The sequence below is a fragment of the Lacerta agilis genome, chromosome 2 (genome assembly GCF_009819535.1).
Source record: "Lacerta agilis isolate rLacAgi1 chromosome 2, rLacAgi1.pri, whole genome shotgun sequence".
Classification (NCBI taxonomy): domain Eukaryota; kingdom Metazoa; phylum Chordata; class Lepidosauria; order Squamata; family Lacertidae; genus Lacerta; species Lacerta agilis.
Genome location: NC_046313.1, coordinates 14,344,351 through 14,372,207, shown reverse-complemented (window position 1 = coordinate 14,372,207; position 27,857 = coordinate 14,344,351). Strand labels below are relative to the sequence as shown.

The 27,857-nt window shown below is 43.7% G+C and overlaps 1 protein-coding gene across 3 annotated transcripts in view; it reads right to left on the bottom strand.

Annotated features, from left to right (window-relative positions):
• Nucleotides 1–27,857, bottom strand: part of DIP2B (disco interacting protein 2 homolog B) — a 155,076-nt gene that overhangs the window by 31,184 nt on the left and 96,035 nt on the right. For 2 of the 3 annotated variants that reach the window (XM_033138694.1, XM_033138692.1), the window contains 10 exons: nt 26,950–27,075; nt 16,836–17,048; nt 13,219–13,368; nt 10,344–10,463; nt 7,546–7,743; nt 7,167–7,258; nt 6,795–6,905; nt 3,866–3,989; nt 2,380–2,489; nt 1,056–1,158 (listed from right to left, as the gene is read on the bottom strand). In XM_033138694.1, the coding sequence (XP_032994585.1) occupies nt 1,056–1,158; nt 2,380–2,489; nt 3,866–3,989; nt 6,795–6,905; nt 7,167–7,258; nt 7,546–7,743; nt 10,344–10,463; nt 13,219–13,368; nt 16,836–17,048; nt 26,950–27,075 (1,347 nt within the window). The remainder of the gene's footprint in view (nt 1–1,055; nt 1,159–2,379; nt 2,490–3,865; nt 3,990–6,794; nt 6,906–7,166; nt 7,259–7,545; nt 7,744–10,343; nt 10,464–13,218; nt 13,369–16,835; nt 17,049–26,949; nt 27,076–27,857) is intronic. The other variant, XM_033138693.1, reaches the window with a different exon arrangement.

Below are 27,857 nucleotides of genomic sequence, written 5' to 3'. Positions count from 1 at the left end.
CCCCCGCCCCCTTTATCAATACAAATCAATACACAGATTTGTATTGATAAAGGGTGCGGGGGATGGAACACTATTTTAATTGTTTTATTCTCTTTTATTGCAGTGATGATTGGTATTGGCTGCTTCAAAAGTCCAACAGGGCAGATTAAGATGCCTGTAAATAAACTGCTATGAATGCTCTGTTTTGGTTTATCTGAAGGTCCATCTATTCCAGGATCCTGTTCTCACAGTGGCCAACCAGAAGTCTGCAGAAAGCCTGAAAGTAAGACCTGAGCAGAACAACACTCTCCCCGCTTGTGATTCCCAAACAAGTGGCATTCAGAGGAAAGCTGAAGAAAGGCCACTGACAATGTCTACTGAGCATTTAGGGAAGCTAAGAAAATGCCTGGTGAAAGGAATGTTACTGAATTTTTAAAAATAAAAATAAATCGCAACATCCTTCTCCTTTGCATGTAAAAGCTAATAGGGATCAGTTTACAAAGTCAAGCTGCTCCTTGCAATAATTTTATAGAATCAAAGAATTGTATATTTGGAAGGGACCATGAGGGTCATCTAGGAATCTTTTGCCCAATGTGAGACTCAAACCCACAACCCTGAGATTAAGGGTCCCATGCTCTACCAGCGGATATATGTGGGTATATTGTTGTAAAATGGCCTAGAATATTCAATGCCGAGTGGCACATAAATGCTGTAATACAATGATTAAAATTTTAAAAACTATATGATTTTGTATAGAGAAACACATCAGTGAACCAAACTTTATATACAGGAGCTAGCAGCTATCTCAATATGAAATAACACCATTAGCTTACGAGACATACATACAAGTCTCTCTCAGTGTGGCTGGGCAATGAAACCTATATCACACTGAAGTGTTTGGTAGTGTGAACTGGTGCATTGTTTGCAAACAATCACTTTGATTTAATGGGTGTAGCGCGTAACTCCTAAATTCTAGCACTTTACAACAGGGCTGGGTTCACAGTTCTCTGGAGAGAGCTGTCCACTAGGACATGACTCCCTCTGCTCATAACGCAGCCAGGCAGGACAGCACTCACCTTCAGAGTAGTTGCAGGCCTGAGACAAAGCCTGGCAATGAGCCAGCATAGCAATTCGTGACACGGTCACACCCATCACACTCCCCTCCTTGCTGGTCTTGTACTGAGAAAAGCACACAAATATCAACAATTCAGGGACCAAAGTGCTGTTATATTTGCCTTAACCATTCATAAAGCTAAAGGCAGAGAGCCTTTTACTCTTTCCCATGTATATGCATGTGTGTTTGCATGCAAGGCAGAATATGCAAGCAAAATTGAGTAGAATGAGAAAAAAATACAAGCCTGAATTTGTTGCCCTATGCCAGGGCTTCCCAAACTTGGGTCTCCAAGGACCAGTGGTCAGGGATGATGGGAAACAGCTGGAGACCCAAGTTTGGGAAACCTTGCCCTATGCCAGGGGTTGGCAAGGCCTACTGGCCATGGGCCAGATCACTCCCGCGGAGATCATTCATGGGCCGGACTGGCGCAGCGCAATGCCGGAAATTGCTTCTGCGCATGGCCAGACGCTGAAAATTGCACCTGCACAGAAGTGATTTTAAGCGTCTGGGCATGTGCAGAAGCGATTTCTGGTATCTGCGTGTGCGCAGACGTGATTTCCAGCGCCGCTTGGCAAGTCCTCGCGCCATGCTGCACTACTTTAGTGCAGCGTGCGGGGGACTCACCAGGCGGGCCACTCAGTTCGTGGGCGGCTCATGGGCTGGTAAAATGGTCTTCATGGGCCGTATCCAGCCATGGACCGCACGTTGCTGACCCCTGGCCTATGCTATTCCTGTTCTCTCTCTCTCTCTCTCTCTCTCTCTCTCTCTCTCTCTCTCTCTCTCTTAATAAAGTGGGAACAGACTCACCAACAAAGGCAACAGACCGTTTGAAATGAGGTTTAGAACTCCCAAAGTATTCCCATAAACCAGGGATAGGGAACCTCTGGCCCTCAAGAAGTTGCTGAGACTCCAACTCCCATTAACCCCAGCTAGCATGGCCAATACTAAGGGATGATGGGAAATGTACTCCAATGTCTGGAAGACTACAGATCACCCATCCCACCACAAACTCTTATGGCAGCAGCTTCTGCTACTCTTAACATAGAAAAGATCCGCTTGAGAAGAACAAAGGGCACTGGAAGAAGAACTTCCACGTAAATTGCGTCCTCAATTTATAATTGTGACAGTTCACAAAGATGCTTAAACCACAACTTCTGAAGAGAAAGGGCACATTAGGAGGACATGAGGTTTTGGCAGCAAGGCACACAGACACTTGAAACCCCCTAAAGATATTATAAGTTCAATAAGTTCATATGCTGTTTTGTTAATTTTTGCTCATTACATACCTCAATGTAAGCTGGCTCAGTCCCCGCGTTTGAAATGTTGGGCTGCCAGTCCTTTGGTGACTTGGAGAGATACTTGGAATCTGTTACAACCCACTTGAGCCTAGGCCAACCTAAAACCGAAAGGTAAAAAGGTGACTTCTAGGTTGCAATTATTTTTTTATGAATTCACATTGCAAATAATGCAACTGCTGCAATGCTGCAAGCCTCACAAAGCCCTTAAACAAGTTTTCTTCCCCACCTCCCCGTCACCCTAGGAATACCAGGTTTCTAATCCTTATGAAAAGTTTATCTGGGTTTAGGCTGGTGGGGATCATAAAGAGGCAGAAAGTTAAAGCTGCTTCATTCAGAATATTATTCTGACATAGAGAAGATTTACATGTACGAAAATTAAGATCATGCAAGAATTATTTGGTCCACAATTACATGTTCTGAAGCTGTTCTGCACCGGGCATTCTCCCCAAATGCATCATCACAGCAAAACAAGCAAAATGTGCGCTTTTCATACGTAACCACATAGATGCCATGATTAGTGGGTGCAGCAATGCTTAAGTATGTAACATTCAAGCCATTTACAGCTTCATCATTCAATAGCACAATTGGATTGCCCTGTAAACCAACAATAACCATGAAGTAATGTTGTGGTGTGCTCTCAGCAACCCATTCCTATTGCAAAAAGCATCAGGGGCTGTGGCTCAGTAACAGAGCACATGCTTTTCACGAAAGCAGCTCCCATTCCAGTTACTAGTAACCCCAAATATCTCAGGTAGCAGGGATAGGGGGTGGAGTTGCTTGGTTCTTCTGAAAACTGGCTGCAAGCCCTATTTCTGCCAACCTGGGCTGATGGGTAATTGAGGTCTTGCTTTATCACTTACATGTCAATAACTACAGCCAGGGAACCTTAATTTATGAACAAGTTAAAAAGGTAAAGGGACCCCTGACCATTAGGTCCAGTCGTGTCCGACTCTGGGGTTGCGGCGCTCATCTTGCGCTACTGCTTGGCAGGGGGTTGGACTGGATGGCCCTTGTGGTCTCTTCCAACTCTATGATTCTATGATTCTATGATTCTACTGGCTGAGGGAGCCGGCGTACAGCTTCTGGGTCATGTGGCCAGCATGACTAAGCCGCTTCTGGCGAACCAGAGCAGTGCACGGAAACGCCGTTTACCTTCCCGCCGGAGCGGTACCTATTCATCTACTTGTACTTTGACGTGCTTTCGAACTGCTAGGTTGGCAGGAGCTGGGACCGAGCAACAGGAGCTCACCCCGTTGTGGGGATTCGAACCGCCGGCCTTCTGATCAGCAAGCCCTAGGCTCTGTGGTTTAACCCACAGCGCCACCCGCGTCCCATGAACAAGTTAGTCTGCTGCAAAATAGGAATGTCATGTTCGACATGGATCACTCGTCACAAGTGCACATGCACCCTTGTCATTTCCTGATTGATAAAATGCCACCCACAATGATTGTTCCATATAAAATCAACAACTAACCTTTGAACTGCACAATTTCTCCATTCTGTGTTTTGGGGAGACCCTTTAAGCAAACCTCAGTAGTGAGAGCCAAAGCAATGCCACAGCTGCCTAGAAGAAAGCCAATTTGCTGGCCGCCAGCATCCTGTGGGAGGGGGAAAAGGGAATCACTGTGATTTGCAGATGGGGTAAATAAGAGAGAAAAGGCCAGCTTTGCCCTTACCAAACTCCTAAATGCCGGTAATGGTTTGGTAACTGGATGGTAACATTATGGACAATGCTGGGGGAACTACAGACATTCAGATTAATCCATCAGTGGTTTGAAACTCAAATGACAACCACCACAGTGACAGAAAGGGGAAGCAGGCATTGCACACAATGGGGAAACACATGGAGTGGTGATGATCTGAAATAAGATGGGTGGCAACAATGAATGTGGAAGGCACAACATTCATCCTGTGCTGAAAAGTCCATGAATGAAAGTAACTTGAAACTTGGGAAATAGCGTTCCAGGGAAAAGTCAGCCTTCCCCAACCTGGTGCCCTCCAGACTACAATTTTTGGACTACAACTCCCGTTAGCTTTAGTCACCACAGCTAGAGGGCAGCAGGTTGTTGAAGGCTGACCCAGGTTATAGCCAGAGTTGTGCTTAACTCTGTGCTAAAGAGAGAAATTTCTGCTCCAAGAAAAGCTGAATTCCGCAACCAGCAGAAATTAAACAAGCATACAGTGGTACCCTGGGTTGCGTACGTAATTGGTTCCGGGTTACAGCTCGTAACCCGAAAAGTACGCAACCCGAACAAACGCGCAAAAAACCCGGAAGTAGCTGTATGTGCATGCGCGGACTGCGCAAAACGCTTCTGTGCATCCACGCGTTGCACGTGCTCTGGGCTGCACTTCCGGGTTACCAGAGTTCGTAATCCGAAAAGTACATAACCCAGAGCGTACGTAACCCGAGGTATGGCTATATTTGTATAATTCATGTTAATAATAATATCTTTATTATTTATACCCCGCCCATCTGGCTGGGTTTCCTGAGCCACTCTGGGAAGCTTACAGCATATCTAAAAACACCAAGCATTAAAAACCCCACAATAGAGGGCTGCCTTCAGATGTCTTCTAAAAGTTGTGTGATTCTTTATCTCCTTGACATCTGAAGGGAGGGTGTTCCACTACTGAGAAGGCCCTCTGCCTGGTTATATTTTACTTGCAGGGTCCTGAAGTCAGTTTCTCAATCCGCTCACCATTGCTTCTGAAATGTAGCCAACTGTTGCCCCACACAATCTCAAACAGGTCTTTTCTCCTCCAGCCACCGGGGTGGGGGGGGGGAGAGAGCATTAGATTGGCAAGACTACAACGTGAGAAGCGAAAGGAAGGGACCTCTGCAGATGAGCTCATAGTCACAGTTTGAAATCATCAGTGGGAAATCATCCTAAATGGTCCAGACAGTGGGAGTTTGTGAAATACCCAGCAGGATAACCTGCAGGACTGGCTACAGAACATTGCCAGGCCTGCACTCCTTCCTATTTGCCCCAAAATTCAACAGATTAAAAAAAAAAATACCCCAAGAGGATAGCAGGCTACATATCAAAATCCATATTGCACTCAAACTTTATTTGTTAAAATAAAGCTATTTGTCTTTATTTGTTAACTTGATTTGTTAAAAAATGGGCTGAACACATGTCATTTCCATACTGCAAAAGGCCAAACAGAAAGCACACACACATAACAATAATAATAATAATAGTAGTAGTAGTAATATATAAACAGCATATTGGTAAGAAGCTACCCATCCTTTTCCAATCCCAGCATCCCTTAACTACAGAAGGGAAATATTACTGGGCTGGAAAGAGCTGGAATGAGCAGATGATCAGAGAATCCCCTGCAACACAACAGAAGCGAGGGGGAAAAGCACTGAAATGGACAAGCTGGTTTACTGAGCATATAAAGTCAGTGTGGGGGCTGGGAGAGAATCCTTTTTCATATGCAGGTTGTTATGGCAGTTGTCATATTGAGACCACAAATCAAAGAGATGCCCCTAGGAGACCCATAGCATTACCAGGCTAGGTTACCACCTCATTACCATTTCTCACACCATGCTCTTTGCCAAGCCGTCTCTTGAAAGACACTCTTAATACCTTAGCATGGCGTGTTATTCCAATTATGGTAAGGGTAGAGGTGACCTTTACGTGACACACGGACTCTGTGAGAACACCAGGACCTATTCTCAGCAGTGCTCAGGACACAAGCTGGCCAGAAAATCTACACTGAAACTGATTTCGATCAGGGCTGTTTCTCAAGTCACCTCCGATAGGCACTGATACAAAACTATGCCCAAGAAGCCTTGAAAACAATGCCAGAACTTGTTAAACACATATCTGTTTGGGGAAGCGAATTCAAAATGCTACCATCTTTTTGCCTTATACTCACTTTCCCCTCTGGAACAGATATACTGTCTTATAGTTCTGATGTCTGTAGTTAGCAGTAGCTCGGAAACTGCCTGCATTTCAACTACCGAAATGCATTTCAAGATAATTTTTTTTTAAAAAAAACAATGAAATATTTGGCCTTTCAGCAAGGGAGCGAACCGCAATTCCTATGCAGTAGCACAGTGCCATGGAAATCAGCGGGACTGGAAAATAACAAAATAATCTCCCCATTGTTGCTGTTTAAATAACATTCTGTAAAATGCAGGTGCTGAGCCCTGGTGAGAATAAGGCCCAGGGTGCTGACCGAGGGAGAGGTGAGATACTTTGATCTCTTTTACCATGTGCTCGACGAAAGAGGGAGTCATGACAGAACACCAGCATTTTGAAATATCAGCCTGGATGTGCAATAGCTGTGAAAGGCAGGATCTCTAGAACTGGAACCTGCAAATGTATCCAAGGCCGACAGCCTGACTTGGTTCTCATCCCACATCCTATCACTCCTCTAAGTTCCATCAACGTTACCTTTCGGGTTAGAGGTACCTCTATCGGCACTGGGATGACTTCAGCTAGCAAACAGCCATAGAACGCCACCATGAACATGACAGGATCATTGTTGGGATAAACAAGGGCTACCTGCGATTCACAGAAATTATTACGTTAGAGAAGGTAGGACGGACAGCAGTCAAAATTGGACCATTACACTGCAAAGCACAAAATAGGCTGTTTAACTCAAAGGATGTTCATTAGATGACTGCAAAATTAACTCATGTGCTGCAATTTTTTAAAGAAGTAATTTTTAAAAACATTTAAAGGGGAAGAGGCACATACATTCATGCCCCACCCCCATTCATTTTTCACAAGGGGAGCTATAAACCGTTTGTTAAGGCTTCTTACTCTGTCTCCAGGTTTCAAGACAGGCTCATTTTTGGTGCCCAGTTTATTCAACAGTGTATAGGCCAGCTTCAGACTTCTGCTCCACAGCTTGCCTGGAACGCAGAGAAAAAGCAATGAGGCTTCACATCAGTCAGGCAGCGGCAGGTGCAGCATCTCCACACACACACACCCCCCCCCCGGCTATTATTATTGCTGGAAAATATCTGTATCCTGTATCTTAGCCAGTGCAGAATCAATGCAGGATTGCCAAAGTGCTGCTTTTCTAATCAAACAGCTTATGTGCCAAGTCAAGGCAGGCAAACCACAAAGACCCACATGCCTTAAAAAAGCCCACTATGGTAAAGTGTATGTGCTAACAAGACTCTATAAAGATCCTCACCATATGTCAGTGTGTAGACTGGCTTCCCAGTAACATCCAGGGCTGTCAAACAAGGGCATTTGGCCTGCGTCGTCCCCCAGCGTTGCAGAGCGGCTTCTAAAGCAGGAGGCCAGTTGCAAACTACTCCCAGGGGCTCTCCCTTCACAGGCGTCATCTGACGTCCCTCTGGCTTGGGCTGATTTGGGTCTGGCTGTGGAACTGCAAAGAAAACACCACCAGATCGTGTTAAATTCACTGACGAAAAGAGCAAGCTGTGTATGGAGGACTAAATGGTGCTAAACAAAGTCTATAGCTCCCTGCACTCATGGTGCAAAGGATTCCCCCTTTCTTCCCCATTTTGGAAACAGCAGTTTCAAAATCCACTTTAAAAAGGTCGAAGCAATTTGAACGTATTTGTTGCTGAGGATAGATACCGCCCAGTAGGAGACAGGAAAACTGTATTATTTCCAAACACAGAAACTGAAGACGTTAACTCGATTGCATTTGGCAAGAACCTACTATTACTGCTGCTGCTGCTACTATACAATTACGTAGCATCAGTCTGTGTGCTAGGTACAAAACGCGACACAGAAGTGAGCAGAAAGTCTAAAATCTCAGCCAGTCAGCCAAGACAAATATGAACAAACTAAGATTAAGTTTGACTTTAATAAAAGGCACCAAAGACAGAGTAGGACAGAGAGCAGAAAGGGCAGGAAGGTGTGGTCCAGCAAGGATTTGTATATGGAGTTTTGAAGAGTTGAAGTGGTAACAAGATAAAGGTTAATCAACACGTAAAGAGCAGCAGGTCAAAAGAGAGAGCAGATGAACAGAACAAAAAAATGTGAAGAGAACAGAGCCATTTACAGGAGGAGAAAATTTGTGGCTTAAAAAAAAGAGGATGGTATTTAAATCCAGGAGAGGGAAATTAGGTTCAGATAGTTAGAACTCAAAAGCAACTTGCCCTTGGGACAGTGCCTAGGTAGTATATTCATAGATAATGCCGTATACTGGAGTTGCTATAAAGCTGTTTAAGACCAGCAGAGTCAGCAGTAGCACAAAAATGTACCATGGAACACCAAGCAGTTGTTTGGGTGAATAGCCCCACTAGGGCCACCAGGAGAGCAGCATGCAATCTGAGAGGTGCACCTCACTTGCAGTGTTGATGAGGAAGTCTGAGCACAGCTCCTGGATCACACAACACAGCTGCGTGGGCCACAAAATCTCTTGGGCCAGCTCTCAGAGGAATAATCCAAATTTACTATTTGCCATCTGTCTCTCAGTGGGAGCTACACATGCCGCACAGAATTTCGGAGTGGAAGTTAAAGATGCACAAATGAAGCAGCAATAACCCAGGTTTCTCCGTTCTCATATGTAAGGCTTGAGCTACCCTCGCCATGTCTGCGGCCCAATTCCATCCTTTTTTTCTTGGGCACCAGCATTTCTGACAAAATGTCAAGTGTGACTACCTGATCTGAAAAGGGGATGGGTGTGGGAGGGGAGGCAGAAGAGACAATGAAGCAATTTTTTTGGGGGGGGAGACATGCTATGCCATCTCCCATCCCTCTTGCAGTAAAAAAGACTGATTTGGCATATATACCCAGTGATGGCAGGGTACATTCCCAGACTTTCCCAACTCCGGAATGTTGTTGGACCCCAACAACTTGCACGAGTTCCTGCCGACACAGCCAACAATCTGGGATGATAGGAGCTGCCCTACAGATTGTTGGACTACAATAAGTTGGTAGAAGCTGGTGCACCCTGTTTTAAGCAAGTAGATCTCATCCCTAAACGGCCTCGGTCCTGTATACCTGAAGGAGCGTCTCCACCCCCATCATTCAGCCCGGACACTGAGATCCAGCGCCGAGGGCCTTCTGTCGGTTCCCTCACTGCGAGAAGCAAAACTACAGGGAACCAGGCAGAGGGCCTTCTCGGTAGTGGCGCCCGCCCTGTGGAATGCCCTCCCATCACAGGTCAAGGAAATAAACAACTACCTGACATTCAGAAAAAACCTGAAGGCAGCCCTTTTTAGGGAAGTTTTTAATGTTTGATATTTTTGTATTTGATTTCTGTTGGAAGCCGCCCAGAGTGGCTGGGGAAATCCAGCCAGATGGGCGGGGTACAAATAATAAATATTATTATTATTATTATTATCTCCCCTCCCCCTTTTTCCTCTTTAAGAAAATCTGTGGGCTTGACAGAGTAGCTCTCTGCCTACTCCAGAGGAGGGGAACCTCTGGCCTATGGGCCGAATGTGACCCTCCAGGTGCCCCTATCCAGTTCTTGGGACTTTGCTTCCTTCCCAAGCAACAGCCCTCGCTATCTGTGCTCTGCACCCTGGAGTGCTTCTGCCTGTCTGAATAGGTCCTTCAATTGTGATGATGCCATTATGTATCTGGTGTGTGTGTGTGTGTGTGTGTATGTGTGTGCAAAAATCTAGTGTACAAAGACTCTCCAATATGCTGTTCCACCCACTGTTTGCCTCCGGTCCCACAACCCTTAACGATGTGGGGCTTGGAAGGTTGTGCATAAGGTTCCCCTTGTGCATACAGTTAAAGAAAAAGCATACGATCAGGAGGAGCTAGATGGAATTCTTAAGCTTTTCTATATAAGAGGCTATGATACAACAGCACATTTGTTTTCTAATCCATATTGATCTGGAAACCTCATAAAAGGAAGGCACAGATAGAAGGAAGAGGATTCTCCCTTAACTACTGGAGCTTAACAGTCATCGAAAGAAGAAAAGCAAAACCCAGCAAAAAAAAACAAGACACACAAAGTTTTATGTGAATTGCAACCAGCCCACTGGCATATCCAAATACCTTCAACAATTTCTTCAAAATCATCCACAAAAAACTCCTTCAGAGGTGGCCTCTTGGGTCGCTTCAGAGTATTGAGCAGCTGCTGGATTTTTGTTGAGACTCTGCTACTTACAGGGACACCTGCAGTGTGGGAAATTAATTCAGTTTATCAAGGGCTAGGTCACCTGTGGGCAACTGCCACTCTGTATAAAGAGCTACCCGAATCATACCCTTTCTGATGCAGCAAATTACAATATACATGAGCAGAAATTGCAGTGATCAAACCCTGATGTAAGACATGGGAACAAGGACTATCCAGAAGGTTATCTGGAAGGTACGGCTGCTAATAAAAGGAGCATTTATTTCCTTTTCGAAGCTGTTTTCAGCATTTGCACAACACTGTCTAAATATGTTTTTCATCTCTCAAGACCAGGCCGTATATGACAAGCTGCAAAGGCCTAGACAAACTTACCATTCCTTCCTGGGATTGCAGAAACAGAGTCGGGCACCTTTGAGATCACAATTCTTGACTAATGGGCTATGTTTGGCTTGGTGGGTCAGAAATTGTGCATGCTGGATTGAAATGGTCTTGCTAACATCCTTTTAGGACTTGACCACCAGGGGGCACTATGGGAACTCCCGAGACTTGGCAAAGGTTTTCTCGCAGACTCAAATCAAGGCAGCAGTTTATCCTCAAGGTTATTCTAGTCACCGCAGTTGGGTGCTTTTCTACCTGTATATAACAAACTCCAGCGCAGCAGGCATTTTAGAAGTGCAGGTTCTACTTTACCACTCATTGGCTGCTTTATACTGAAAATAGTACTACCAACAAATGAGAGCGAAGCCTCTTCTCCAAGGTTAAGAAGACGCTGGCTTTAGGAGTGAAATCTCAGGGCAACACAGTTGATGCCCTGGAAATTCTGCATAAGAACAACAACAATGTTCTCTGACCAAAACAGTTCAATGCAAACTGTCAGTAATGCAGATCAGCTAGTTCACGCATTTTTCTCTCTCTCTCTCTGCAAGGTGTGAATTACTTAGTTGAGAATTCACATCTTTAAAGAAAGGAACAAGGGGAAATGAATGGAGCAGTGCTGTGACAAACATAGATCTAGTGTGGCAAAACAAGACCACCTGTAGGTGGTTAGGTGCTGGCGAAAGGAGTTTAAAAGGCTATTTTTGCTTCTGTTTCAGCACCTGACACTACAACCAAAGAGCTCATTTTACAGCCAGGTTGTGTAATCTGAAAGCTCTAATCAAATGAATGTGGAGACTATACAGGACCACAGAATGATCAAATATGGGACCAAGGAGAGGGTCTGTTGTTCCAAGACTCTTAATATTCATTTTACCTTTAACGCCCAATGCCTCTCAAATACCCAATGCAGGGCTCTCATTCCTTTGTAAAACACATTCTTTACTTTTCTTTTCAACGCACACACAAAATAAAATTGCAATTTCCTCACCAAAACTCCCTGCTCCCCTTTCCTAATCCGTAATGCTCAGGGTTTAACTCCTGAAGCCAGTGTTTGGTATTTAACAAGAAAAGCAGTTTCCTGATACTCTCCGTGCATTGAGTTATCGCTCTTCTTTACATTACAAGGCACAGCAAAAGAACTGAAGCTCCTAATGAGATACCCACAATCACTGGTCCCCAGCTATGCTGAGGAAATGCATCAGCGGTGGTATCTGCTTAAAACAACAATAGGATCCCTTAAGAAACTGCACTCTCTAAGAACCACACACTCGTTTCAGAGAGGCTACCTGTTTCCTCTTCAGACTATATGAGCCATTTGGGATCTGCCACACTTTTCACAGTGGTGGAATACAGAAACAACACAAAATAGTGAGCAGGAAAAGGGGAGCTTTCCGGAAGCTTTCTGGGAATCCACAAAACTGTTTGGGTTAACAGCAGGGGCTGGAGACAGGATGGAAGTTCAAAGAGCAACTGCCTTCCCTTACTCATACATCAAGAGGCTGGGCCTTGCTGCAGCAGTGGAGATACTCTGAGGTTGGAGCTGGGCTCAGCTTCTCACTTTGCTACTAGAAGAAAGGGAATATAGCTTCTTTGCTCTCTTCCAGGTAGCAAGGGTGCAAGGCATTTTTGGTTATTGCACTCAAAGGATTCTTCCTTTGAAGCTGGCTCATCTGACATCATGTGACTTTGACAGGTGAGCGGGACAAGGTGATCTGACAGGTGGGTGGCCCCACCTACCTGTCAAAAGTGGCCTGCAGGTTGTGGAGGACTTTGGGATCTAGCCTGCTGACTGCTTCCACTTTCCCACCCTGCGGTACATGTTCTTTGCCCCTACATGAATCAGACTTGAGAGGGTCTCAGTTGTTTCTGCCCACCTCAGTTGTTTCTCAGTTGTTTCTGCAATGCAAAGCAGAATACACTGACAGGCCAATTCACAATTAAAAGTTGGAGGAAATGCTGGTGTTAAGGGCTAGCACTTTTGCTCAAAAGCTTAGGTAGGAACTGGCAGCTCCTGATCTGGAAGGGCAAAGAGTATTCACATCTTTGCTTCTTCCACACAAAATATGAATGTGCAGGGTAAGAAGAAACACACAAAAACAAACAAACTACCATTTGGGTATGGGACATAAGAGCTTAATGCCAACAGCTGAAACTTAATCAGCTGCCTATCCCCTCCCCCCAAAAAAGATGCAATTGCCCAACCTGGGTCTCAGGGCCCCATTGTTCTCACAATTTCACAAGAAAGCAAACAGAAAAATTTGTTGCTGTGTGAGGCAGGTGCCTACTAATGGCTGACATGGTAGACATTTAAGATGGATGACATGCATTCTGCAATGCTACACTGATGAGCTGTAGAAATAAAACCATGTTACTGATGCCCTATTGGCTTTATCCCTTAGTTTGGATCTGCAGATGTACCATCGGCTGTGTCCATAAGGCTAGACCGGTTGGATGCTTTGTGCATGCCCTTCACTATTCCTGATGGAGGGAGGTCAATAGCAGATGGGCGGGCAGAGGAAGCAGGTGTGGAGGTAGTTGCAGTAACATCCGGGGGAACTGAGAAATTTTCTAGAAGGAGGATCAAGAAAAAAGACAATTGAGATTCATATTATTTTTTTGCTACCAGGTGGCTTAAGATGCAATATCACATTTACCCACCTTTCCTTGCTCTGATGCAAAGGCACCTGACTGAACAGCAAGACTGATTCTACTTTCCATTTTCATTACAGAGCCACGGGCTATTTCACACCCCTGTTTCTCTAGGCCACATATTGCACTCCCCATTTCAAAAGGTTAACTAGACTAACTCGTACAAGGGCAGCAAAAATGTTATGGGGCATGTCACCATTGCCCCATATCTCCTCCTAAGTAAGAATTGGAAATAAAGGATAGGAACAGGAGAGTTTTGACCATGTAATCTTCAACAGTGATGGAGAAAAGAACTAGTATTCTGAACTGCAGCATTCCTGAAGTTTGACCATGGGCTAAAAATACTGGATCCTAAGCAGAAATGTGATGGGAGAACTTCCCATAGTCTCAGAAAAGGCCTCCTGATTATTCATTTTTGTTTGTTTGTTTGTCATTTTGCCAACAGAAAAGATTACCCAGCTAGCTGACCATGTTGTCTCTATAGTGCACTGAGTGCAAGATTAGCCCCTTCCTCATCCCTTATGCTAACTTCCAGATCTTAAATACATTTCTGTATCACAACAGAAATAGTGGCACTGCAGGCTGAAATCTGGTCTAGTTAACTGCAATGCCCTTTAATGAAATACTGTGGCCTAATTTGCATGTCAGGCTGAGCCAAACCATAGCTTAGTGCGCATGTGTGAGCTCCCAGAGAGGAAATTGCAGCCACTTTGCTCTTCCCTGGTTGTTCTGCAGCTATACCACACTAAAACCATGGCCTGGGCTTAACATGTTGTCCAAACATGTCGTTCACAGTTTAGCTCTCCCAGACAAACCTTGGGCCAAATACTTTAGAACAAACATTGGTTTTAGGGTGTGGTTAGCCTGGAGAGAATTAAACCACAAGCCTGGGTTTGGACAACATGCTAAATCAAGCCATTCTTAGTTCAAAGCAGCACAGCAGAACAACCAGTGAGAAATAAAGCAACCACAATCTCCTCTCCTGGAGCCTACATGCTTGCTTGTGCTCTGCCGCAGTTTGGCTTGGCATGATGTGTGAACCAAGCCACTGTTTCCAATCTTCTCCATCCTCTGCTGAAGTGCTATGCAATTGTGTGTTTTAAGCAGCTAAGTGGTTGGTAATTCAACAAGTTGCATTTCTCTGATGTGAAAATATATATAATTGAATAGTTTTATCCCCCCCAAAACAGGCTACTGGGAGAGCATTTCAGGGACAGAGTTATCACAACAGATTTAATAAAGGTTAGCAGTCAAGTATTTAATTTCTGCAGGCAGCACATTGTTAACAGCACTGATGTGGAAAAACTCAGCATACAAATTTGCTTACATCCATGCAATATTGTAAGACACACAGATTGAAAGTTTGCAATGTATTGCATGTGTTCAGTGAGTTTTGTGCACACCAATGTCATCATTAGGTAAATGTACAACCATTCAGAAGAATATCATAGTAATTAAAAGCATCCTGCTAAGCTGTTCCCTGACTTCTTAAGCAGAAATGCTTTATGGTGTACTGCAATTTGGGTAAGGGAACTGATGTCCTCTCCATCATTGTACCAAGATGTACAAAACAGAAATACCTCCCTTGGAACAGCAGGCAGGATAGGATTTAGTGTGCATCTTGAAGTATATGCTAGACACACTCTTGAGGGCTCATCTGATCAGTAATAGCACATATTTCAGTTTTGTCCAAAGGCTTGTTCTCACTCTGTGGTTGCCACAGGGAAAATCCTCAATAAATGCCAAGGTTTGATCATGTCAGCCTATGGTGAGGCAGCTGTGCACAGAATTCAGTCAGGGTTGATCCATACTGGATTGGGCTGCTAAGTACCAGTACTCTTAAATAAATGAAACTTGGCATAAAACAAAGCTTTTCATACAAGCACCCTGTGCTAGAGCTGCGTAAGAGAAAGGCCTCAAAAATCCATGCAACATTAATAGATTTTAGAAATGGCCCTATATCAAACCCAACTTAGGTGTATTAAATGTTGACAAAGTGCTGATTCTATGGTTGATTTCAATCCTATCCTTGTGAAGTGGCTTCTTGCCTTGAGCTCTTAAGCCTGAGATAAATAAACTTCAGATCTACTGTGGTGGGTATATATCTGTGGCTATATTTTTTAAATGCTCAAAACTTATTGAGGTAGCTGTATGTTTATATGTGCCTACCTCTGTGTTGAAAATGTAACAGTACCAGTAGAAACATTGCTCCTAAGTTAACTGTGCTTCATATTCCCAAGATTGCACTTACAAGAAAGAGCTGTATTTTATAGCACCAATTTGACATTAGCTATTCAGCAACCAAATAGCTGGCCGTTCCAATTTGGGACCATATTTCACCATTGCTATAATGAGAGTATCTTCCATTTGAAGAAAGCATTATTTATGCTGATGGAATTTCAAACAGGTATATCTCCCAAGTTTTCCATTTTAGAAAATGAGTTGCATCCCAGTAAGAGACAAAGACATCAGCAACATACAGGTTAAAAGAAATAAAAAGAAGCAATTAAGAGACACCAAACAGCTACACATTGCTTGCCTGAAACCAATTAAGCCAAAGCAGAGAGCACATTGAGACACAGCAATCCCCCTGGGATGCAGCGATATCCTTTGGAACACATTAACAAGAAAACACATACAGTGGAGCCAAACAAACCCTACAAAAAAATTCATACAGCAGCACCAGCAGCAAGGAGCACCTCAGAGCATCAAAAAACTGAGCCTGGGGTATCCAGATCTTTAAATCCCCCAACAAATGTGTACACATAGCTGGGGAAATGGTTTAAAACTGGGTGTTTGGGGGCTGGGGCTGGGGCTATAATTCCTGGTCTACCAGTCAGGTGGGATAAAGCAAAAAATTAAAAAATTAAAAATAGCCTTGTTATATAGCCACTCACATAGTCGCCTATGATGAGTAAAATATCTTGCAGGTAACAAGGAAGTGAAGCTTTTGAAAAGCTTTCCCCTTCCCCACAAGTTAGGCCGTTATGTGTTGAGATAAATTTAAAAGAAGCATGGCGATCTTTTTGGCTGGATAAGGGATAGACGTCTGCAACACAACACAGGACATGTAGGCTACAGCAATCTCTTTGCTCACCCGGCAGTGAGAACACTTAGTGTAAATAGCAGCCACAAGCATAAAACAACACCCATGTGCATAACGAAAAAGTGCCAGGTTACTGTGCACATCTTTCATGACTATTGATGTCACTGGGATCCTCTCTGCAGGCCAACAGGCTCGCTTTCCCTCACCGTGGGCAGGCCTCTACTTATAGTGGGCAGAGTTTTTAAACCGTTTGGCCTTTGACACTGGGAGATTTCTAAACTTTTGACACAAAAAGAAGACGTGAAGCCCTTGGTTTTGCTGTCCGCACCCCAGCTCCTACCTATTCGAGTACTGGCAAATACATCGGCTAGTGACCCACTGGTCCCTTTGCCTTCTCCATGGGATAGTGTAGAAGATGCTGATGAAGATGTGGATGACCCCTGAATAGATCGGTTGATCCATGACTCAGCATTCTGTAAGCTCTGATGCAATGCAGCAGATAGAGCAGCCTGGCGCCTGAGCGACCCTTCATCTTCGGATGCAGAAGACGTGTCTGTGGGGGATCAGAAAAGGGAAGCACACCGCACTTAACATGCTCTCTTTGCAACCGAGGAAACACTGGCAAAGGCTCCGTACCACCCAACGCAGAGTGTGTTCAAACATGGGCCAACGTGGAGGGGAAGCTGGTAGCAAGCCCCCCTCCCCAAGTGTGGGCCAGCTTCTTCCTTACTACAAAGGAAAAAGCTGGTACAAATATTCCAAACCCAGTCAAACTTTTAGCCGCCCACCCATCCTTAAAGGTAATGCATCCCCTTGTAGGTCACAACCCTGCTCTTTGCATGCTATGGAACCTGGCTGCAGTTTTCCCCAACGACCAACAATTCTGAAATGGAAAACATCAGAATCAGCCCATCTCCATGGAGAGTTTTGGGAATAGGTGTTCTGGGAAATTGCCTGTGTTCTGCGATTACTGGCTTGCAGGAGGACACAGATGAAAGAGAACTTCTTTACAATGCCCAAGGCTGTATACATGTAAGAATTCCTTTGTCACTGTTTTTTCCATACAGAGAAAATCAGCATCAGTAGAACAGACTCTTGGTTACAACAGGGGACTCTAAATAATTGCAAACAAAGAGTGATGGAAATAGATCTTCAGCTATCCATACAGTGCCACTGATGTAAAAGATTTTTTTCTGTTTGTGCATCTATTTACATGTGTACACTCACATTTGTTTGCAAACACCATAGCACCTGCCTGTCGATATCCTGAAAATGTAGGCTGTCTATAACTGCAGTTTGCATTAACAAGGTACAATTGGTTAGGGAATACCAAATCATCAATTTGTCAAATCTTGATAATATGAAAGGAAGAGAAAGACTATACAAATGTTAATTCAGAGATCTGCAGATAATGTATGGGTTTAAGCAAACCATGGACTTCTAGGAGATGGCACAACTGAATGGGCCATAAACCTCTAAGAAGGCATTCATCTGGCCCATCAGATGGAAAACCAGACATGTAGAGCTTTAAAACAGAATGTGGCCCACAAGCTATATCAATATGATCCTGAGGCCCTCCTGATACAGATGGGAAGCAACTGCCCAGTCAGCCTCAAATGTCTTATAGTGATGCTGAAGACAGTTTCTGAAAAAAATTAAAATCTCTCTCACCCATAAGATCATGAATCCATTTGCACATATGGGGCAAATCTGCTTCCTTGATCCCACACAACAGGAAATGTGTTTGAATACACATATATTTAACTATAAATAATCCTCAGGGGCTCTTCCAACTCTACAATTCTATGATTCTATGAAATGCAGACAGTTGAAAAATGTAAAAACCAGAGAAGCAAATGTCAGGAAAAGTGGGGTATAGAGGAGTTCAAAGGGGCAAGCTGTGACCTCTTGGCCACTGAACATGAAACACAATACTTTTCTTCGTCCTCTATAAGCTTTGGGGAGAAATGTGAATGAAGGAGGTTTTGTTGAACATGCAATTTGCAAAAAAGAATTTCCTATGTATGAACCTATGAAGTTGCCTAATAGTCAGACTACTGATCCATCAAGCCCAGCCTTCCTCAACCTGGTACCTTCAGGATGTTGTTCGGCTACAACACTCATCAGCCCCAACCAGCATGGCAAATGGACAGGAATGATGGAAGTGGCATTCCAAGACATCTGCAGGTCCCCAGATGGGGAAGGCTGATCTAGCCCAGTGTTGTCTACTCTGCCCAGAGTCAGGGCAGAAAAGGGTATCTCTCTTCTGATGCTACTTGATCGTTTTATCTGAAGGTGTTGAGGACTGAATGTGGCACCTTCTGCATAAAATTAGTTTATTCTGTCCCAGAGTTACAGCCCTTCCAATATGAATAGCAAAGTCTAGCAAATGAATGTCCAGAATGTGTTGAATGTCAATATACATGTGTTAATACTGACAATCACAGATAATTTTGAAAAGGTCTGAAAATTCAAGAGACACCAGGAGATTCGCTAAACACGGTTGCCAGCATACTTATTTGAACATCCACATACAGTAAATTTCAAACATTGATTGCAACACAAGTAATTGCCATGGCAAAAAAATAACCAAGCATGAACCTAAGTAAAGCGACGAGCTGCATCTCAAGACAAGAACACAGTCCTAATATCCCAAAATTGTGTATTGAGAGTGCCAAAGCAGCAACATATCCACACTGCCATGTGTAGTAAGCTCAGCTAGCCTAAATTACTTGTCAAAGAGGTAGCTAACTCCCTGAGTGCAGCAGCAAACTGAACAATGCACCATATAGTAGGGAATTTTGCACCTGTAGAAGAGACAGATTAACCCAAAGCACATTTGTCAAACTGTCTGTGCTGCAGCTCTGACTAGATACTGAAGTGTAATGAAATTTAATACCAATAGAGTTGTGCTTTTTTTAAATGGTACCTCTGTTGATTAAGATGCAATAGAGCAAGATTTCTTGCCTGTTACCAGTGCCAACATACTTCAATTAACCAAATTGTTTTCAATTATGTTGGTTTAGGTTTGCAGCCTAAACGTTGTACAGTGATTTAAGACCTGGCCTTAGAAGGGCTGCTATCAAGAATAAGGTCTCCATTTCCTTGCGATCTGTGACTCACAGATATTGTTGGTACAGGAAACTATGCTGCACTTTGCACTGGTCTTGCCAAGAAGAGGCGACTCTTAGACCTAGTTCCTTCCCCGAAGACTGTTCCTCTTTGTAAATAGTGCATGGAAAGGACCCTTGTCTTGCTTCTTTAACAACTGTAGAGGAAATGTGCCCAAATCTAGAAGCACTGACCAATAAGTAGCTGAGAATACTTTAGGTGCACCTAACAGCGCAATGCAACTAATAAACTTTCCAAATTACCTCCCATGAAGTGAGAGACGTTTCCTTGAATGGTTGGCCTCCAGCTAGTAAGCTCAGAATTCTTGACAGCAGCCCTTCTTATGCATGTAAAATTCATTGCAGGCAGGCAAACCGGCAGGAAGTGGTAGTGAAGAGAGGGAAACAAAGCTTTGTTTTGTTTTTTGATGGGCAAATGGACCCTGGGAAGGCCACAGGAAGGGTACGGCGGAGTTGGCTCAATTGATGTTAAGTTCAGAAGTTGAGAAGAGAGCTGAACCGTGCCAGCCACTCCACCAGGGAGATCAGGGCATCCTACATTGGGGTGGGGAAAGCCATTTAACCTTAGAACACCACTGTGGAGTAACAATGCAATTGAATTCATGTCTACTCATATCTACATCCTATTGAATTCAATGGGGCTCACTTCCAGGAAAGTAGGATTAGAATTCTACCCTAAGTTAAAAGATGACTGGCCCAAGAGTATCCAGTAAACAAGGACAAAAGGCTCCCTCCCCATCTACTCCAGCATATAGAAATTGCATGCAGAAGATTTAATCTAATTCAGTCTAATCATGGGGAGTGCACTTATTTTTTTACCACATTCCAAAACAATCTCTGCACATGAGATCAAGTGGCTGGCGGGACACAAGTAAAAAAAGCTTTGTGCTTTCATTTGACATCTTGACTGGCAACCAATAGATATTTTCCAGTCATGTGACTCAATAGATTTGCCTAAGCCAGCACTCAAATTAAAAAAAAAATGGTGCTTAAATGGAACACCACAATTAATACAGCCATCAAAAATAAATGCTGAATATTTTTACCATGCAAAAGCAAAGCGATAGATTTTAAGCTTCAAGGCTGGCAAAAGCCTTTGCAAAGTTAATTCTATATGCATCTTTTGCAGGATTATATAACCCAGCTACTAAAAAAAGAGGCCATATAAATAATTAAAACTTGAAACAGGCAGTGCTGGAGAAAGAACTCAGGGCTGGTAAAGATAATGTGTTGCTGGGCATAAAAGTGCACCTCCCTTAAAAACAACAACACAAAATTGCTATTGAGCTAGTCAAGAACCAAGTGATAAACTATTAGGAAAATACCTGATTCACTAAAAGCATCCTGTTTTAAATTTGGCTTTTAATAGACTCTGGAGAATTCAAATCACTGGGTGGGAAACATTCCATGTCTGCCCAGCATTCCTAGAGCTGAATGGAAAACATGGAGTGGTAAGTTATTGTAGGGACTATTGCAATATGATAATCAGGTATGGAAAATATCCGCACCCACTGAACTGATATCTAACATCTTTTAAAGTGTCACATCCTAGGTTTGCCTATAAGTTGAGTCAGCTACATGATTCAGTATCAAAGTTGTTTTTTAAACTCCTTGTTATATCATTTCACTAAAGCTTATATAGGTTGCTTTAAAAAGCACGTCTTGTTATATCATTTCACTAAAGCTTATAGGTTGCTTTAAAAAGCACGCCTTGTTTAACTTAGACAAAGTTATAAAATGTAGGTTGAATAGCATGCAACCTGTGTGCAAAGGAGATACAGTAGAACCTCAGCTTATGTTACCCTTGGGTAACGTAAACTTTGGGTAGTGAAAGCTGCAAACCCGGAAGTATTTTTCCGGGTTTCGCCGGTCGCGGATGTGCAGAAGCGCTCTACGTGCCGCGGGCATGTGCAGAAGCACTTTATCACGCTGCATGCTTGCGCAGAACAGGCACCTCTGGTTGCAGAAACCTTGGGATCCGACCGGAGCTCTGGAACGGATCCCATCCACAACCGGAGGTACCACTGCATTTCCAAAATGGGCAGGTGATCTTTCTCCTGAGACACACACACAAAAGATCATTCCTGGCTTCATACCTCATGGATCATATCATAACTTAGTTTTCTTGGTTGGTTAACCAATACAGTATTAAGGCAGAGATCCCTGGTTCAGCTATAATGGAGAACTCTGGTTTAATACAAGCCAGATTCTTTGCACTGAGACTGGCATTTGGCAAAGGAGGAAAGGGTGAGACAGAAGAACGATCAGCCCCAACACTCATTCCCAGCTTCGTAGACCAGGAAGCTGGAAAACATCATCTAAATTGAGCATTCTCTACTGGGAAGCACACAGAATACAGAGAGCCTGCACCTCTATGCCGCTACCCTAAACGTTCTCCAGAAAGAGGGGAGGAAGATGCAGGCTGAAGCTATGGAGCATCCAATCTTTCCTAACCCTAATCCTAAACTGGATTCAGGGTTCAAATGGTAATTTTAATTTGCAATGTCTGGGTATGGTCTGAAGGGAACCACATGCATGCTGCCCTGTGTTCTCTGATGGAAGGCGGCCAGGATATATAAATGTAGGTAAATAAAAAACAACAATCTTTTAGCTATCATAGGGCCCTTCAACATTACCTTAGCAGCATGGCAGCAGCTGCTACAGTGCCCACGCTGCTTGTGCCACTCTAGCAACACACTGCAACAGTTCCTATGCTGCTAAGACAACATCAGAAGGTTCCTTCAGCTGCAGAAGGAAATGTGTGTGAGGGCAAAAAAAAAAAAAAAAAAGCTTGCTGGGTAACAAATTACGAGTAAAAAGATAAGCAAATCTGTTTTATTTCATTTAAACTCTTATTATCTAAAATATTTCAAAAGGCCAACTCAATTTCTTTCACCATGTGGACTTTGGAATACTATTTTAGAATAGGAACAGGAGGTCCACCAAATATACTCTCTACATTTGCAATAAATGGATGCCTTGATTAAGATGTAACTAGAAGATAAAAATTAACTGCATCCCTCTGGTTCATGATACGCTTCCAGTCCAGTCTATGAAGTTCAACACACCCCTGCTGCACATGTGTCTGGTTCAATTTTGCCCCACACTCACTGGTCCATTCTGGGAGAATAGCAATGGGTGTTGAGAGGGTCTACACAATTTTTTTTCCAGTTTTTCCTGCAGGGGGAACACATTGCATTTAAAGCATCTGGTCTGGCAAAGATCAAAAGAAATGCCCATGAATGCATTCTGCTTCAGTCTTCTAAGGCCCTGAGTCCAGGAAATTCTACTCCTGAACCATCATATGAGCATTCATGTGTTCAGCCTCAAAATTACCCTCAATCACCAGATTTAGACACAACAGAAAACAATGCTTTCCTACTATGAGAGAATGATCTAAAGCAAGCCCCAGGCTTGGATGCTCCCCACCCCCATGCTATCCATAATGTTGTAACTAGATTTCCTGTCTTGGCACAAGTTTGGACAAGGTGACCTTTGAAGTTCTTTTCTAGGGTTCTATCTGATGCTGTAGACCAGCCCTTGACAACCTGGCGCCTGGCAGATGTTTTGGGCTACAACTCCCAGGTGCTGGTTGAGCTGGTGGGAGTTGTAGTTCAAAACATAGGAAGGGTACCAAGTTGGTAATGGCTGCTAAGGAGTACTGCCCAATGGAAGCTCATTCCACAGTGAACCATTCGTTTGTAAAGCGAAGCTCCATGCTTTGTGCTGCAAATAGGTTTGTGTTGTGTACACTACTGTTATGTCAGTGTTTTTTGCAGCAAACAAATACACTATAGATGATATACAGATACACACTGATGTATGCATGTGCCTGGAAAACTTTATTAGGCCAGGTTATCTAGATCCATATACAATGGTGTTTTAACGATGTGTGTGTGCACATGCAAAAACTAAAGGTAGTCATCTTGACCCATAAAAAAGATTAGAGAATTCATATTTAGACAATGCCTTTATTTAGGCCACCCATGATATGTACATATATGTGTGGTGTGCATACTATGCATGTGCTGCAGGGTACTTTATGGTATACTGGCAGCAAATATATTAGCATAAAACATGGAGCTGCCCTGAGATCACAGAGCACTTGGTTTCTCTTCCCTGTGAATTCAGGCTGAACAAGTCTCTTGTTTTGGCTCCAAGGAAGTGATATCCTCCATTAAACCTGTCATGTGCTGTGGGTTATGGTTATGCCTTTAAATGTTCAATGTCTTTAAAAACCACTACAAGCCCTACTGGGAGTGGTTAATGAACCTTAATGCTGTCTTTTTCTTCGGATCAAATGCAGAGGACTGCGCACATGGGGAGGGGGTTTGTAGCATTTAGCCCAGTATGAGGGCTCCCAAGTTCCTCGTGGGTGACCTAATTGTGTAGAAATTCAGATTCTTTTCAGAGGACTTGAATTACTGCCATCTCATTTCTCAGTGTGAGCCTGAATTCATTCCCTAATGTCATGAGGTTATATTACTTCAGCATCTCTATTTGTAGGGGTCCTTTGTGTGCTTAGATATTACTCAGTCATGTGGACCAGCATATCAGCAAACAGCCACATGTACAACAAGGATTAAAATCCTGAGGATATTTCTCCTTCGCCCCCCTGTGTGTGAGTTTGTAGTCAAGCCTACATTGTGCTTTTGACTGAGTAAAGTTGGCTGCAGCAGAAGCATTAAAAGGCCAAGGTGGTAGTGATTTCTAGAGGCACTGGGTACAGCAGCCATCTGAGCTCATGAAACTAGTTTCTTTAAACCAGGATTTGTGAATCTGCGGGGCATTCAGATGATGTTGCATTAGTTCCAACCAGCAGTGCCAATGGCTGGGGTGGTAGTTGTAGTCTATCAGTGTCTGGACTCTGGAGGACTACAAGTTCCCAATTACTTGTTTAAACTATGGTTAGTGAGAACAAGCCAGGATCAAACAGTGGTTTCAGATGTTACTTTATTCTCACTAGAGATTAAGAGTCTCATGCTCCGAGTGGATTCAGATTTTGGAAGAGGCTACCCACAATTACAACCTATCCAATGTTATGATGCTGCTGGGGGGTGCACTAACAGAAAGTTCAACTAAACTTACACATGGCTTCTTATTTATGTAGTGGAAGCTCCATTGCCCAAATGCTGCTTAAAGCTCATGAGCCAAGTAATTATGTCTCCACCACTTTGATCACCGTTAATCAGCTATCCTGAGTAGCGCTGTCAAGGCTGATCAAAGCCATAGGGAGATTCACTTTTCCCAGGGCTGCTGTCTGTCCCCACTGACAGTTAACAGCTGGTTGGCACCATGAACCCCAAATTCCTGTTAATCAAACACCCAGAAGACTGACAGAAATGAGTGTCCCCAAATCCCTGGCACATTAATGAGAATTATTATGCTGAATAAGCTGCTCAGCTCTAATATCACAAGTTTACAATAAGGGGAGCAGTAATTGCTCCTGTGAATAGACTCTGTTGACTATACAGTATACGGAATTTTTTCAAATGCATAATCAGGGCCAATAAAATTGTGCAGCTTTCCCTGAATTCCACTAGAATGGGAGCATCTGAATGCCATCTTTGTACATTTACTAGCTCATTAGTCATAACGGCGTGTTCAAAAGCAATTAACTTGACCCCACAGTGGCTCTAGAACTTGGGTTCAAGAAATGTCAAATAGGGAAGAGTTTAGCTTATGTGCTGCCATCTAGCTCTGCTCAAAAGAAGGAAATGCAGACCAACTTGCCACATCAACCAAGGAAGCCATCTTGCAACCAGGCCAGAGAGAATCTGATGATACTCCTCATGGCAAACTCTCTGGAGGGGCCACATGGCAAAAAGCTGTGTGGGCCAAAGCTAAAACAAGGTGAGGCCAAAGAAAGAAAACCATTTCCAGGGCTATACTAGAAGTTTTGAGGGCAACCTAAATTAACTCCCTAAATTAACTTGAAGGGCAATCCTAATTAGCGTGGGGTCTCCATTTATTAATTTTATGATCAAAATGAATTGAAAACGAATTGACAGTAAGTGAAACTCAAACTGAAAATTAACTTGCAGATAATTCAAACTCCAACACCACCCAGTGTTTACATGTTTTTTACTACATCCTAGGTCAGGAATTAGTAAGATGTGCAAGATGTTCACTTTGGCCACAGATAGTCCTGAAGACTTTTAAAGTTGGTTAGTGATTTGGAGCTGCGAAAAGGATATGGGGAGATCACTACTTCCAATTTGCTCCCAAGGCTGGCCATGTTCATGTGTTAATTTCTGATCCCCTTAAAGGATTGCCATGTGCTCCCATAAAAATTCCCAGAAGCACAATGAGCTCTTTTGCTGAACTCTGCGTAGTCCCTTTACCCTCGCAAGCCCACCTATGCTGCTATCCTCCCTGCTACATCTGACTTTTCTTAGAACAGCACAACTACTGCTGGTAAATATGGTAGGGGGCTGGTGGTCAAGATATGGGCCCCACCCCGACAATAAAGCAACTTATATCGTAAAAATGCTGAACAGCTTTGCCACCGTGTCACTACAATGCTGATTTTTATTACTATTTTCTATTTTACTTGAATGAGAAGAGTGTAACACCCAGACGTTACAGGATTGTTGGCACGAGCCTAAGCACACTAAGTGTGTAAATCTGTTTTTACATAGCCCTTCACTTCACTTATGGCGCAGCCGGAGAAAAAGAAATGTGTACTCATTAATGTTTGATAGCAAAACCACCAGGATCTGTAGCAAAGCCATCTGATCTCTTTTACTGGAGATCTCAGTAAATAAGGACCACCTCAGGCCGCTCTATGAACAGGAAACTCATGCCAACCACACGGTAAGTGGTTGTGGTTTAATGTTTAAAAGCCTGCCAGGAAGCCCTGCCCTACCACAGGAAAGCCCTGTAGCCTAATCCAGTATAATATGATGAGACAGCAGTGAGAAAAATCAACTCTGCACACACTCAGGAGCACTCTAGTCTTCACTATTTCTTCTTAAGTAGTAGGACGCAGCCCTCCAAACGCTGAAAACAATTGCTGCACTTGAACTGATTCACTGTAAAGTAGTTTAATTCTCATTACCCACGTGCAAGCTTCAGATCCTTTGGATGTAAGTTATGGATTAAGACAAAAACACAAAGATTTTTCATTTCAGAGACTTATGAAGGGTAAACAGCTTTCACCTCTTACCAAAACGAACACCAACCATAAGTGTGAGGACATAAAGAGGGAAAAAATGGAATTCTTTAACCGCGGCTCAAGTGTGATAGAAGAGCCAACTGAAACGCTATTGCAAATTTAAGATTCCAATCAGGAATTCAAGCAGATACGGGTAGATCTCTAACCTGGAGGGGTGCAGGCATCAGCTGGAGACTGTACAAATGTGGACCGTCTTTTTGTTGGCATGGGAAGGGCCATCTTCTGTTCCTTGTGTTTTGCCAATGCAGCTTGCACTGCCTCCGTATGGATGTCTGCAGATGGGGGTGGAAATCAGTGAGTACATCAGAAATCTGCATGGTAGAAGACGACGTCAAAGCCACCTATTGGGCTATCCTTCTGTAGCTGTGTAAGAAATGCCGGGCATGCAGCCACTTGGCAAGGTTAGGTGTAATGGAACTGGGCATACTTACAAATCCCACAAAATTGGCCAAAGCTGCATCTCTCTCCCCCTCCCCCCCCCATTTCATAAACACACACTGCTACACACCTATTTTAACTTGCTTTCTGCTTACTTCATAAGTGTGGCTTGTCAACCTTCTTAGCCTTTAGGGCATGGGTAGGCAAACAAAGGCAGGGGGGCCAGATCCAGCCCAACTGCCTTCTAAATCCGGCACAGGGACGGTCTGGGAATCAGCGTGTTATTACATGAGTAGAATGCGTCCTTTTATTTAAAATGCATCTCTGGGTTATTTGTGGGGCATAGGAATTCGTTCATCTCCTCCCTCCCCCCCCCACCAAAAAAATAGCCCAGCCCCTCACAAGGTCTGAGGGAAGTGGACCGGCCCCCTGCTGAAAAAGTTCGCTGACCCCTACTTTAGGGCTTTTGTTTGTGGTCAACGGAAGTGGGTAGGACAGAGGTACATGCATTGTTCTTTCTCTTTTGTGGTGGGGGGGGTGCCTTTTTATCATGCCCACTTCTATCATGCTCACCATTGGAATGCAGCCTCTAGAAGGATGGGAAATTTCCAGTTCAGCCCCTAAGGCTGAAATAGGTTTCCCACCCCAGTTTGGGCAGTGGTTCTGAAAACATGGC